Source organism: Balaenoptera acutorostrata, chromosome 19 (genome assembly GCF_949987535.1).
Source record: "Balaenoptera acutorostrata chromosome 19, mBalAcu1.1, whole genome shotgun sequence".
Lineage (NCBI taxonomy): Eukaryota > Metazoa > Chordata > Mammalia > Artiodactyla > Balaenopteridae > Balaenoptera > Balaenoptera acutorostrata.
The window spans coordinates 54,412,477-54,426,418 of NC_080082.1; the positions used below are offsets into that span (position 1 = coordinate 54,412,477).

At 58.1% G+C, this 13,942-nt stretch overlaps 1 protein-coding gene across 2 annotated transcripts in view; it reads left to right on the forward strand.

Moving 5' to 3' along the window:
• CCDC97 (coiled-coil domain containing 97) overlaps positions 1-13,942 on the forward strand; it is a 16,578-nt gene continuing 2,636 nt past the window's right edge. Inside the window, exons 1-5 of one of the 2 annotated variants that reach the window (XM_028163035.2) lie at positions 1-214; positions 3,261-3,716; positions 5,496-5,774; positions 6,238-6,367; positions 8,294-8,356. In XM_028163035.2, the coding sequence (XP_028018836.1) occupies positions 157-214; positions 3,261-3,716; positions 5,496-5,774; positions 6,238-6,367; positions 8,294-8,356 (986 nt within the window). In that variant the 5' untranslated portion in view covers positions 1-156. Of the gene's footprint in view, positions 215-3,260; positions 3,717-5,495; positions 5,775-6,237; positions 6,368-8,293; positions 10,562-13,942 lie in introns of those variants that run through there. The other variant, XM_057533950.1, reaches the window with a different exon arrangement.

Consider the following 13,942-nt stretch of genomic DNA (forward strand, 5'->3'; position numbering starts at 1 on the left):
ATAGGAAAATCCAACTTCGTCCCGGAACTCTGGTTTCTGGCGCCGCGGGGCACCCGGCCCTGGGACTGTGTTCGGCCGGAAGTGGCCGCTGAGGACCTGGGGCGGGTTTGGTGTGTGGGGCCTGCCACGGCAGGTAACAAGTCGTAGAGAATCGGGATGGAGACCGTAGCGACAGCGACTGCGACTGCGACGGCGGCGACGGATCCCGGTGAAGGTGAGGTCCTGGCCACGCGGAGGCGGCTGGAGGGTGGAGTTGCGGTGTCACTGGGAAATGATTCCCCGTGAAGGCGAAGGAGGACTCTTTAAAAGGGAACACCTGCCCTCGGCCCTACCTGTCCTCTTCACCACTTTGTCCAGATTAACCCCTTTCGTTGCAGGCTGACCTCCTTTACTCCATCCCCTCCCCCGAAATTAACCTCTTCCAAGTTCCAGCTGGCTCTTTCCGTGTCCCAGGCTAATCCAGTTCCTTACCAAGCTCTCAGGCTAGCATAAACCTCTCTGTCCTGGGCTCTCTCATTGTCCCAGCCAACCGTGCTTCTCAAGTTAACTCCTTCCCTTGCTTCCTCCTGTCCCATGCAAACTCTACTTAGACCATACTAACGGTTCCCCCCATTTCATTCTAATTCCCCTTCTCCGAAAGTCCACAGTCCCATCTGCTTCCTCAGGGTCGTTAATCCATTTCTGTGCTCCCCCATCTCTCTCTTTTGCATTTTCAATCCCTTTATTTCTCCTGATGCCTCCCCATCAGTACCTAAAATGCTTTTGTTTTGCTCATCTTAAAATTCTATCCTGGTGCTTCACAGTAATCCCGTGTGGGGTGAGGTGCGATTGAGAGGTTGGTTGAAACATCACTGGACAAGAATTGGTCATTTTTGAAGCTGGATGATGAATATGGGGGGGGGAGGGGGTCATTGTACTCTCTACTTATGTGCATGTTTGAAAGTTTCCATAATAATAAGAAAAAAGCTTTAACCTAAAAAGAAAATCTATCCATTGATTCCATGCTGCCTTCCAGATACCATTTATCTTCTCCAAAGAGTCATGCACACTTGCCTCCCATTTCCTCACTACCCACCCACTAAAGTCTGGCTTTTACCTTCAGAAACTGCACCCATCGGGGTCCGCAGTGACCTCCCTGTGTAGTTAAACTGAGTCACCCTGTTCAGTTTTTTCCTTATTAGGCTACTTGGAGAATTCAATGCCATTGACCCCTCCATCCTTCTTGAAAATATTCCCTTGGTTTCTGTGACACCACTCCTTCTGATATCCTTCCTATCTCTTGGGCTCCTCCTGCTCAGCCAGTATGAGTTTCCTGTGACTGCTGTAACAAATGACCACAAACTGGGTGGCTTAAAAGAACAGAAATTTATTCTCTCACAGTTCTGGAGGCCAGAAGTCTGAAGTCAGTATCACTGGGTTAAAATCAAGGTGTCAGCAGGGCCGTGGAGAGCTCCCTCAGAGGCTCTAAGGGAGAACCCATTCCTCCCCTCTTCCAGCTTCGGGTGGCTCCTGGCATTCCTTGGTTTATGGCCACATCACTCCAATCTCTGCTTCTGTCTATCTTCACCTTGTGTTCTCCTCTGTGTGTGTCAAATCTCCCTCTTATAGGACACTTGGCATTTATAGGACACTTGGTAATGGCATTTAGGGCCCACCTGGATAATCCAAGATAATCCCCCTATCTCAAGATCCATAATTGAATCATATATGCAAAGACCTCTTTTTTTTTGTTTTTGGGTTTTTTTTTTTTTTGGCCACGTAAGGTAACATTCACGGGTTCCAGGAATTAAGACGTGACTATCTTTTGGGGGCCATTTCTTAGCCTCTCACAGCCTCCTTCACAGACATGTCTTCTCCCCATCCAGTCAGGACTGTTTCTTGGCCCCTCTTCTCTTTTCATACCTTACACACTCCCCCCACCCTCCCCACGACTTCTTATTTCCTTCAGCTTTACTTCTGTTCTTTGCTCTGACGACTCCCATAACTCAGTCCCCAGCCCAACACTTCTCTCCTGAGAAGTCTCCCATGTACCAGCAGTCTTGTAAATGCCTCCCCTTGGATGTCTCCTGGGCCTGTCATACCATCCATGTCCCAAACCGGCCTCAGCATCTTCCCCCAGACTTGCACCTCATCCATGTCTCTGTGTCAGGGACAGTTTGACCAGTCCCCTGGCCAGAGCCCTGGACCTTAACTGGATACCTCCCTCGCCTCCCAGCCCTTCATTCCAATGACTTGTCCTACTCAGCCTCACAAGCGTCTTTTTAACCACGACCCCCTCCTGTCCCCTCCTCCACAGCCCCTTTACCTGGTCCAGCCCAGTCTTCTCTTGCCTCAGTCATTAAAACCCTCCCTGAAACCCGTTGTGCCTATAACCACCACCCTCTTCCTCTTCCCCACCCCAGCCAAGCTAAAGGAGTTGTCTGTACCTCCTGTCTTCACTTATTTCCTGCTTGCTTATTGCCTTGCTCCAGTTGCCACCACTTTTAAGAAGAAGCTTGCGCCAGGTTTTGCCCAGCACTCAGCTTTTCTGTTACCAGTGCCTGTGCTGTCTTTGACCTTGCCTGTCTTCCCCCATCAGACAGGGTGCTCCCTGGGAGCTGACCTGGATCCCTCCGGGGATCCTCAGCATTGCCCAGCTCAGGGCCCGGCATAGATTTAGAGTTGCTGAAGAGTGGTGGGATGGATATGCAAATGAGTAGGAGAGAATGAATGAGTGAGTGAGTGAACGAGTTGGTGAATGTATTGATCATTTTGTGAGCAAGGGAAAAGGCAAAATTGAGTGAATCAATGAATGAAGTTGTCAATGACCAAGTAAATACACCAAGTACACTCCTATCTCAGGGCCTCTACACTGGCTGTTCCCTCTGCCAGTTCCCACAGAAATCTCATGGCTCAGTCCCTCACCACCTCAGGTCTCTACCGAAATGTCACCTTTTTGGCAAGACCTTCTCTGACTGTCCATTTAAAATTGCAGCCTCACCCCCATTCCCTCCTCCCTCCCTTTTTATTTTCCTAAACAGCTCTTAGAACCACCTAACGCACTATATGTTTTCTCTAACTATGTTTTCACGTCTGCGTTCCCCACTAAACTGTCAATCTCTTGCTCACTGTGGTATCTGTAGGGCCTAGAACAGTGCCCAGAATATAGTAGGTGCTCAATAAATGTGAAATGAGTGAGTCAGTGAGCACCCAGTCCCTTTCACCCACTGCCCCGTCCGCTCTCCCATCCCTGGACTGACTGATCTCCCCTCTCCCCGCAGGCTGTGCGGAGCCCAGTCCTGGGCACTGGGGGGAGCTGAGCTGGACGCCGGTCCCATCCAGACCCCAGGACAAGGCAGAAGCAGCAGAGGGAGCGCCAAGGGCCCTAGACACTGACCTCCCAGAGGTCGAGGACGCGGCAGTGAGTGCCATGCTGCGCGCCGTGGCTGCCAGCCGCCTGCCCGTGTGCAGCCAGCAGCAGGGCGAGCCCGACCTGACCGAGCAGGAGAAGGTGGCCATCCTGGGCCAGCTGTACCACGAGAAGCCACTGGTGTTCCTGGAGCGCTTCCGCACGGGCCTCCGGGAGGAGCACCTGGCCTGCTTTGGCCACTTGCGCGGTGACCACCGCGCAGACTTCTACTGCGCCGAGGTGGCCCGGCAAGGCAGCACCCGACCCCGCACCCTGCACACCCGCCTGCGTAACCGCCGCTACGCTGCCCTGCGTGAGCTCATCCAAGGTGTGGGGGCGGACAGGTTGGGTGGGAGGAGAGACTGAAGCAGAGGAAGTAAGAAACAAGGATTCAGGAGCAGAAACACAGACAGAGATCCTGGGAGATAAGTTTTAAGACAGGGACCTGGGGAGAGACGGAGACAGAAACGTGAGGTGACAGGGTGAGATAGGGAGAGACAAACAGGGACCCACGAGAAGAGAATGGGACAGGCAGTGAGAAGGGTCAGAATTTAGTAGATAACAGAAGTGCCATTTCAGACCAGCAGGCCGAGGACACACAGTATCCAGCACTCTGAGAGCTGGTTATCCCTCAGGGAAACTAGATCCCTACCTCACACTGTACACAGAGGCATTGACAGAAACCTAGGGGAGAATGTTCATGACCCAGGGCAGGCAAAGGCCTCTTGAAAAAAAACACATGTGAAAAGCATGAAGGAAAACATTGGTCCCTTTCTCTTTTTTATTTGTTTATTTATTTATTATTTTTGTAAGATTGGTACCTTTTTGACCATGATGTAATTACAAGCAGCTTTGTGACCAAAGACACCAGAACTAATGTTAAAAGATGAGAGCAAATGAAGGAGAGAGTGAGTTAAGATTCTAGTTAGGGAGAAGGCACAGGCTGTAGAGAAAGGGATCCGGAGAGAGTGGAACACAGTGACAGATGAGGAGCAGGGATGAAGAGAGGAGGGAGGATGAGTGAATGAAAGAAGTGGGGTTAGGTGGCAGAAACTGAGAAAGCCAGAGAGACAGAGGTGGGTGGAGACAGAGGGGCAGAGGAGGGGAGGGAGAAACTGAGACCCAGAGAGAGAGCGTGACAGTGAAAGATAGGGAGAAGGAGGGAGAGAAACAGAATGTGGTGGGAAACATTGGTAACAGAGAGAGGGGGGTAAGAGAGAGAAGGCAAGATGGAGGGCAGGACAGGGATGGTCACAGGATTCCTGGGCTCTGAGGGCGGGGCTAGGACCAGCGGTGGGAGGGGCTGGGCAGGCTTAACTGTTATCTGAGGGACAGAGCTGCCTATGCAGGAAGAGACATCAGGAGAGGTATGAAGGCCCTGGGTTTGGGGAGTGGGGAAGCCAGGCCCACAGAAGGGGTAGTTGCAGAGAGGAACGCTCTGGGGAGAGGTGAGATCTGGGGTCTGGAAGACCAACAGGGACACCCACACCTGGGCAGATGCCCTGCTAGACCTGACGCTGTGCACGCACACATCTGCTCCATGAAGATGTACACTTATGTGCCCAGCAGTGCAGGCGTGTCCAGGTGTGTGCACCAACAGCCAGAACGGGGCTCAGCAGACAGGCACACACAGTCTACATACTGGCTTCCATGCACAGTATACCTGCCCGCAACGTCCTGCACACCAGCTCCCAGATGCAGGGACCCACAGCAGTGTGAGCCGGCGCACACACACACACATGTGAATCCTGCCCAGTTGTACACGGCCCTAGGCCACCGGTGCCTCAGGCCAGGATGCCCAGCGGCCTGACTGTGTCCCCTACATGTTTGGACACATGAGTCCACACGTACATACAGGCCTGGTCGCGCACACGTGCTTAGACACGTGCCTGAGTTCTCACGGTCACGACCTCAGGCGTCTGCGCGTGTTTGCGTACATTCCTGAATGTGGACGATCACACTCACACTTGTGTGTCTACGGCTTCCTGTCAGCGCGGTCCCTCGCCTGGGTGGACACAGGTCTGCGCAGGCACACTCACCCTCCGCCCAGCCCCTCGCCTCGCCCGCAGGCCCTCGACTCCACGCCCACCCTGTCTCCTCCGCGCAGGGGGCGAGTACTTCAGCGACGAGCAGATGCGGTTTCGGGCCCCGCTGCTGTACGAGCAGTACATCGGGCAGTACCTGACCCTAGAGGAGCTCAGCGCCCGCACCCCGGCCCACCAGCCGCCCAAGCCCGGCCCCCCCGGCACTCCCGCCTGCCCGCTCTCCGACCTGCTGCTCCAGTCCTACCAGGAGCGGGAGCTGCAGCAGCGGCTGCTCCAGCAGCAGGAGGAGGAGGAGGCCTGCCTGGAGGAGGAGGAAGAGGAGGAGGACAGCGACGAGGAAGGTGAGCGCCGGCAGTGGGGAGGCCCCGGTGTTGGCACACCCCAGCCCCAGGCTTGCGTGTCTCAGCTCCGCCGCACTAGGCTGGGCCCACCTGCGGGAGCAGACATCACATCCCGCCCCTGCCTGCCCGAGTGCCCTGGCCCTTCCGTCCTCTCCAGCATCCCTGTCCCCACTCCTCAAAGACACCAAGCAGTCCCTCACCTCCAGGCCTTCGCTCATGCCGTTCCCTCTGCCAGGAGTGCCTTCCCTTCACCACCCTTCAGGCGTCAGGTCCCGACCCTGCTCTGCGGCCTCCAGAGCACTGTATTGTCACGTGTTCGGTGTGTGCCCCGGGAAGGTAGGGACGGGGCCGCCTCGGTCACTGCTGTGTCCCCAGTGCCGCCCAGCACGAAGGATGCAGCGCTCTGCGGAGGTGTGTTCAGCACAGTCCTCACACACCCCACCCTGGGTGTCGCCCCCTGCAGACCAGAGGCCTGGCATAGACTCGGAGGCCTGGGTCCCCGACTCAGAAGAGAGGCTGATCCTGCGGGAAGAGTTCACCAGCCGGATGCACCAGCACTTCTTGGACGGCAAGGATGGAGACTTTGACTACAGGTGCTCCCATGCCCTCCCCGCGCCCCCCGCCCCAGTCCCCCAGCCCGGCACCCCACAGGACATGGGCTCTGGGGTCACACAGCCTAAGGGTTTCAGATCAGAGATCAGTGGGTGACCTTGGAGTAGCTTTGTCCATCTCCGAGCCTCAGTCCCCTCACCTGAAGGAGGGGAGTGAGCAGGGCTGACGTTCAGCTCCATATTGATAGAACACTTGAAACATTCCCATTTGGGTAGATGGTGGTGGTGGCCTGGTAGGATGCCACTGCCCCAAGCTTCCTAAGTGTCCCCCAGGACCCGGGACTCCTCATGCTGCAGGAAGTAATCCCTGGCAGGGTGATGCCTGGCGTGCAGGGGCCTGTGGTGGGTGCCCCTGCAGTGCTGGTTGTTCGTCCCTCCATTAGAACCCCAGGGATAAGATACCTGGGCCACCTGCTTTGGAAAAGGATTTTGCCATCAGGGAAAAGGACACAGGCGAGTGAAGTATCGGAAGAAAAGATAAATGGTTTTGTCAACGGAGGCAGCCTCGCCTTGTGGTCTGGAACATCAGGTGTGGTTTCAAACCCAGCCCCCATGACATATGAACAAGCAGAACCTCGGGGCCTCGTCAGTAGAATGGCGGCGGGGGCGCGGGGGGTGGTGTCATGATTGCCACAGCTACAGCAGCGCCTGGTACCAGAGCATCGCTGGTCCAGTCCGGGATCCCCAGCTCCAGAGGCGAGTCTGGCTGATCCGCTTTTACATTGACTGATCTGTGTTCCACACAAAGCAGTGAGTAGAGTCCCCGGGCTGTGGGGAGCCCTCAGTAAGGGCACCACTGCTGTCATAAAGCCAGGTGCCCACGAGGAAGTCGGCCCTGGTGTGAGGAATGGGGAGTGGTGGGGACTGAAGCCTGTCCCCTCTCCGCGGGGCAGCTGCTGAGCTGCATTCAGCCACCAGGTGCTCAGCGCTGCTGGGTCCAGACTCTGGGGATCAAGCAGGGAACAAAACCGATGCAAGGGTTCCCTGCCCTGACGGAGTCCCACTCTGGCGAGGAAGGCAGCAAGGAGCGGAATGGAGGTGCTGGAGGTGCGAAACATCTAGTGGTGATGGGGCCAGGAAGAAAGACAAAGCAGGGTCCCGGCGTTGGGGGTGGGAGCAGGGTGATGAGGTGGCCAGGGAAGGCTCTCTGAGCAGGTGACATTGGAGCAAAGACCTGCAGGAAGTGAGGGGTAAGCGACATAAATACCCTGGGGAAGAGCGTTCCTGGCAGGGGGAACAGCAGGTGCAAGAGCCTTGAGGGGCACAGCGGAGCAGCACGGTGTGTGAGGGGTGAGGGGTAGGCGGTCTCATCAGGGGTGGCGGGCTGGATTGGACAGGGCTTCCTGCACCAAAGAGAATGTGAGGGAGCCTGGTAGGGTTTGGAGCACAGCCAGGGGTCCTCTCACAACTTGTTGCCTGGGGGCAAGGTTTCTCAGCTCCAGCACTGTGGGCCTCTGGGGCTGGGTAACGCTTTGTGCAGACTGTCCTGTGGGGGGGGGGTGTTCAGTAGCATCCCTGACGCCCACCCGCTGGATGCCAGTAGCAGCCCCCCAACTCGTAACCACCAAACTGTCTCCAGTTATCACAAATGTTCCTTGGGGGGGCAGAATCTTCCTGGTTGAGAACCACTGCCTCAGGGCCCAGATGTGGGCCCATGTGTCACCACATCTTCTGGCTTTTTAAGAGAAACCAGAAGTTTTCATGTAAAATCTCTGCTTTGGAAAATGTTGCCTTTTGTTTGAAGCCCTGAGAGATCCAGCATAACCCAGCTGTAAGTTCGCTCCGACTTACAGCTGCCAGCGTATGGCCTTTCACTTCAGGGGGCCCCAGGCCCCAGCTCCTCTCCACAGAAGCGGGGAGGCTGGGGTGCAGGCAGAGCCAGCCCCTGACCGCTCCCTCCCCCCGCAGCACCGTGGACGACAACCCTGACTTCGACAACCTGGACATAGTGGCCCGGGATGAAGAGGAGAGGTACTTCGATGAGGAGGAGCCCGAGGAGGCACCCAGCCCAGAGCTGGACGGGGACTGATGGCTGCGGCCGCCCACCCCGCCCCACCCCGCCCCCCACCCCAGCAAGGCCGCTGATGACAGGCCGGCTCAGTGACTTTCTCTAGGCGACAGCAGGGTGGCCGCCCTCTACCACCAAGCCTCGCTGGGTCTGGTCCCATCTCCGCGGCCCCCTCCCCCTTGCTCTCCGTTTCCTTCTCCCCCTGAACCCTGGTGCCTCTCTCCCTCCTCTCTCCTCTCTCTCTGTCTTTTTCTCACCACCTTTCTGTCTCCTGCTTTCTGTGTCTCTCCCTCTTTCTCCACCTCCCTCTTTTTCCCTTCTGTCTTGCTCTGTCCCCCCCTCTCTCTGTGCCCCGGCCTCTGTCCCCACAGCAGGGCGCAGGATGAACACCTTCCCCTTGACCTAGGCCAGTGGGGCCCTTTGTCGCTGGAGCTGGCCAGGTGGAACCCAGAGCGGCGCTCCGCCTCTCCCTCCGCAGCCCCGCCTCTGCTCTCCTGCCCCTCTGTGCTTGAGGCTCAGTCTCACACTCGCACCTCCTTGCCTCTGTTGCGTTCCATCTCCTTCGGCCTCCCTCTCTGGGCCCATGGCTCTTCCTGCCCATACACGTCCATCTTTCGCAGCCTCTGTGCTGGCTCTGTCCCTCTCTGTCTCTCAGCCTTTATCTCTGGGTTTCAGTACCCCCCCCGCAAGGCCCTGAGCATCCCCCATCCTGACTGCTGTGGGCCACGGAGCCTGACTGCTGAGTAATCGGGCCTCGCTGTGGGCAGTGGGGCGACCTTGGGGGTGGCCACCGGCTCTCACCTCTCCCTCAGGACCCAGGTTTGGGAGAGGTGAGCAGGGGCAACATGGGGTCGTGGGCCTGCCAGGTTGGGTATAGAGGGAGAGGAGGGGCTTTCCCCTCCCAGCCCCACCAGCCCCCCTCTGCCCAGCCACAATTTTCCCTTCCTTCACTTCCTCCACCTCCCTCTCCCTCTTCTGTTTACACTTCCCAAATATGCACAGGCTGTTATCATGGGTCCTGAGTCATCCCACACACACACACACACACACACAACACACAGCCGGCCCCAGCATCCCTGCCCCAAGCCGGCCCCCGGAGCCCCCTGCCGCCCTGGGCTAATGGGAGCCAGATGGCCGCCTGGTGACTCAGCCACTGGCCTGTGGGAACCCAGGCATCCCGCCTTCCCATGCCCCCATACCCAGCTCACACTCCCCCAGTAGACATACGCAGGGAAGGGGCCAGCTGCTAGCGGGGGAGGACACAGGCCATGTGTTGGAGAGGTGGGGCCCGGGGACCCCTCACTCCTGTGAGCCAGGCCTGAAGGACCCTCAAAACTGCCTCCTCCAGCATGCGGCCCAGAGTGCCGGGGAGACCCCACGGACTCCTGGGGCCACAGCTTTTGACCCCAAGGCCTCGCCTCTGCCCTCTGGCTCAACTGGAATTAGAGCCAGACACAGAAAGTGAGAGCTAGACAGAGGCCGAGGGATGTTCAGACAGACTATTAAATAAGGAAACTTACGGTTACTGAGCAGTTCTGCCCTGTGCCAGGTCCCAGCAAGGTGCCTGATGCCGCACTGAATCCTCCACACAGCCCCGCGAACGAGGGGCTCAGCTCCATTCCGTATGTGGGTCACAGGAGGCCCAGAAAGGAGATGTCACATACTCAAGGCCACGTGGCCATCAGAGATGGAAACTCGGGTGTAGAATCGTAAGTCCTGGAGACCACCTCCTGGCCTGCCTGTCCGCTCTCAGGGCCATGCAGAGTAGACAGACGCACAGACTTCTTCAGGGGTAACGACTGAAGGAGAGTTAGCTGTTGAGGATAACAGCAGCTAACACCTTTGGGGCCCTCCTGGCGCGCTAGGCACTGTCCTTCCTATGCACAGACAGACGGCATCATCTAGTGTTTAGTACCTAAGTCACTGAACCATCACAGAGGTCCCATGCAGTATAAACTGTCAGTACTGATAGGGTGTCTCCCAGAGGAGGCCCAAGGCGATCCAGCCCGCTGGACTCACAACTGGGAGAGATGTTTGTCTCTCAGGTGCTTGCATTGATGCCCTCAAGGTGTGAGAGGTCTTTCATAATACAGGCATCAGCCCTGGGTGACGTGCACATTTTCCACCAGTCTATCATTTGATCATTAAATTTGTGATACACTGCCATACCTAAATTTGTTACATACATTTTTTAAGTGATGAGAGACAGCAGTTGAGTCAGAATTAGGGTTAGTCAGATGGCAGAGAAGGAGCGTCTGTCTCAGAGACTGAGGTGGAGCCCGGAGACACTCCCCCATCACAGCCTCAGACCCGCTGAGACCTGGAGGTGCCCAGAGAGGCGCCTGCCCCTCCACTCCTGGTTCTGGGGTTGGGGTGGGCGGAGAGGCTGAGTCAGGGAGGGGAGAGCCCCTCTGAGGGCATCCGGCCCCCACCCCCGTGTCTCCCGTCTGTCTCCTGGCCAGGCTCTGCTGGCTGCCACCCCACCCCCCATGTCTGACACCTCTTTGCGTCCTGCCCCTCTCTCCTCATCCCCTCCAGCCGCCTGCCTCGCTGCCCCTTCTCCCTGCTGCTGCTGTCTCCTTCCTCTGCCTCTCCCCTAGCTCCGTCTTCCCTTTCAGTCTGTCTCTGCAGCTCTCTGACTGTCATCGTCTCCCCATCGCTTCTCGTCTCCCCTCTCTCAGCCCCTTCTCTTCCCCCTCGTTATGCCCGGGCCTCTGCCTCCTCTTCTCTCCTCTCCTTCCTTGTCATTCCCTCCCTCTCCGTCTCCGCGTCCCCGTGCCTTTCTGTCAGAGGCCCCCCTCCTCCTCTCGTCTTCACCCTCATTTTTTCCTACCCCTCTCTCCGCTGTCTCCTGGCCCACCGCCCTTGTCCCATCTCTGCTGGTCTCTCTCCCAGATCCTGGGAAGCCCAGCGGGGGTGTCGGGGTCAGGGCTTCACTGGTGGCCCCTGGGAGCCCAGAATGAGGGGTCACCACCTCGCCCCCACCCAGAAAGGGGGCAGGGAGGCTGCGGCCTGTCTGGCCAGAAGGAAGTGACTGTGCTGTGGCCTGGTCACCCCCGCCCCCAAGACCTGCCCGGCTGCTGCCGCCCCCGGGCTGGGGCCAAGTAAACACAGCCGCCGGCAGCCCAAGATATTTATACCGAGGTCCGGGCGTGGTTCCAGTGCCCACCACAGCCCCTGCCCTGCCCTGCCCGCCACGGCCAGCCCAAGCCAACGTGGCACCAGCGGGCAAGGGGGCGCGCCACAGACACAGCCTCCACTCAGCATGGAGGCCGCATCGCCCGGGATGCCAGCGGCTGCACTAGGGACACAGGATGCCCCCCCTCCCCGGAAACACCAGCACAGATGCGGCCCCGCGCGTGCAGCTGCTCGTGAACGTGAACACACCCCACCCCACCGAAAACCCAAGAGTGATGGCGCAAAATAGGGACCCACACGACTGCTCACACACTGAAGTCATCAGCCCACGCGTGGGGACACAAAATGCAGACACCACCTGCTCACAGACACCCACAGAGGCTGAGAACAGCAGTCCCGGAGATGGACACACTGGGAGGAGGACGGCAAGCATGTGGGAGACACACCCCGTAGACAAGACACACAAACATGCTCGGAATACCAGCGACGCACACACTGATCACAAAACGTAACCCAGAAGCTACTCACCCACCGACACAAACACTGGGAACCATCACACACAGGCAGTGAAAACATCCTGAGTAGGAAACACAACGTACACACACGCACACACACACAATACCTCCTGGAAACACACTTTTCTCACAGACCCATAAACATACACGGAAAACACCCACACTTCTAATCAAACTTATGCTAAGAATGTGCAAATTTACACCCAGAAAAGAAGAGCAAGTGTGCTGAGAAAAAAATCCAGACACAACACACCCCAGAGATAGATACAACCAACTCATACACACAGACTAGCCGAGTCACACAGTGTCTGGACACAGAACCCAGAGTGCACACCGGCTTGTGCAGCAGAAACACAAAACACAGGTGCAGGCACAACAAATGCAGCACAGTCTCACACACACACACACACACACACACACACAGAGTTGAACCCGTGCTGGAGACACACGAGTTGAAAATCCCCCGTGGTCCATACCCAACACAGCCGTCAGGCACCCAGCCGTGTGTTAGAGACCCCTATGCCGGACACACAAAACTCACACCACAAAGCTTGTTGGGACACACACACACAAATTCACATTAGAAACACGAAAGACACCAACGCGCTGGAGGTCCAGAGATCTAGGGGGAAGGGGGCTTTCTCTCCCCCCCCACCTCCCCCCCTCCCTTTCTCCCTCTCACGCTGACCCCGTCCCAGGTCCCAGGCCTGTCTGGGGGAGGGGGCAGGAAGGCCTGAGCTGGCCTCCCCCGGCCCTGCTTCCTGCCCCTTGGGGGCAGGACGGGAAGCCGGGGCTCCAGCCGGAACCCAGGCTCCCCCCCACGACTTCCCTCGCCGCCCGGCCTGCCTGCAGAGGCGGGGGAGGGGAGCAGGGCGCCCCGAACCCCCGGGCCTGCCTCTGCGGTTGGCTGGGGGCCGGGGCTGCCCGGGCCGGGCTCTGCCCGGCCTTCCCGCAGCGCCAGGTGCCGGGAGGGGCGGGGCAGGAGCCGCCCCCGCGGCCGGGAAGGTGCTGAGCCCGCGGCTTTCCCTGCCCCCGGCGCCCGGGCGGGTGGGCGGGGTGTGGCCCGAGGGCGTGGCCAGGGCTCGGCGACCGCGGGAGCGCGCGGCCCGGTGTGCGGCCGGGACTTGTCCTGGGCCGAGGCGCGAGCTGGGCGTGTGAGGGCCACGGCCCCGGGGGTGTGTCTGGCTGTGCGGGACTCTCCGTCTGGGACCCGGGGTGTGACAGTGCGTCTAAGTATGACGGGTCGGCTACCGTCCGTAGGGCCGTGTGGGACTCCCCAGGCCTGAGCGTGTGGGGCCGGCAGATGTCAGGCCGAGTGGGCACGACCGCCTGGCGGTCTGCGAGATCCTGACGTGTCAGATCTCCGTGTGTGGTATGTGTCTGGGTGGGACTGTGACGTGTCAGGCCCTGTGCGTGCACACGGTGCCTGTTTGTGACCGTGACCCCCTGGAGGATGTTTGTACAACTGCCGGTGGGTCAGGGCCGGAGTCTCTGTTTCATTTCCTGACGGGGCTCCGATGCTGTGAGGAATGTGTCTGTCATGGCACTGCCTCTGCATCTGTGTCCGCAGTGTGGTGGTTGTACATCCTACAGGATGTATTTGTGTGATTGCGTCTTGCTCTGTCCCTACGGAAGTCTCTGCTTACGTTGTGTCCCAGCCAAGCTCCAAGGCTGGGCTGTGTGCATGTGATGGGGCGGTGTGTGTCACGTGCCACCAGGTGTCCCGGTCCATGTGTCATGAATCCTGCAGGAGTTTGTGTGTGTGTCCATTGTGTCTCTGAGAGGCGACTGTGTTTGCGTGGGACATTGTCCATACTTGAACCTCTGTATGATTGTGAATGTGTGAATACACGTGCCGCAACCTCACGGGGCTGCGGAGACTACACTTCATGTCAC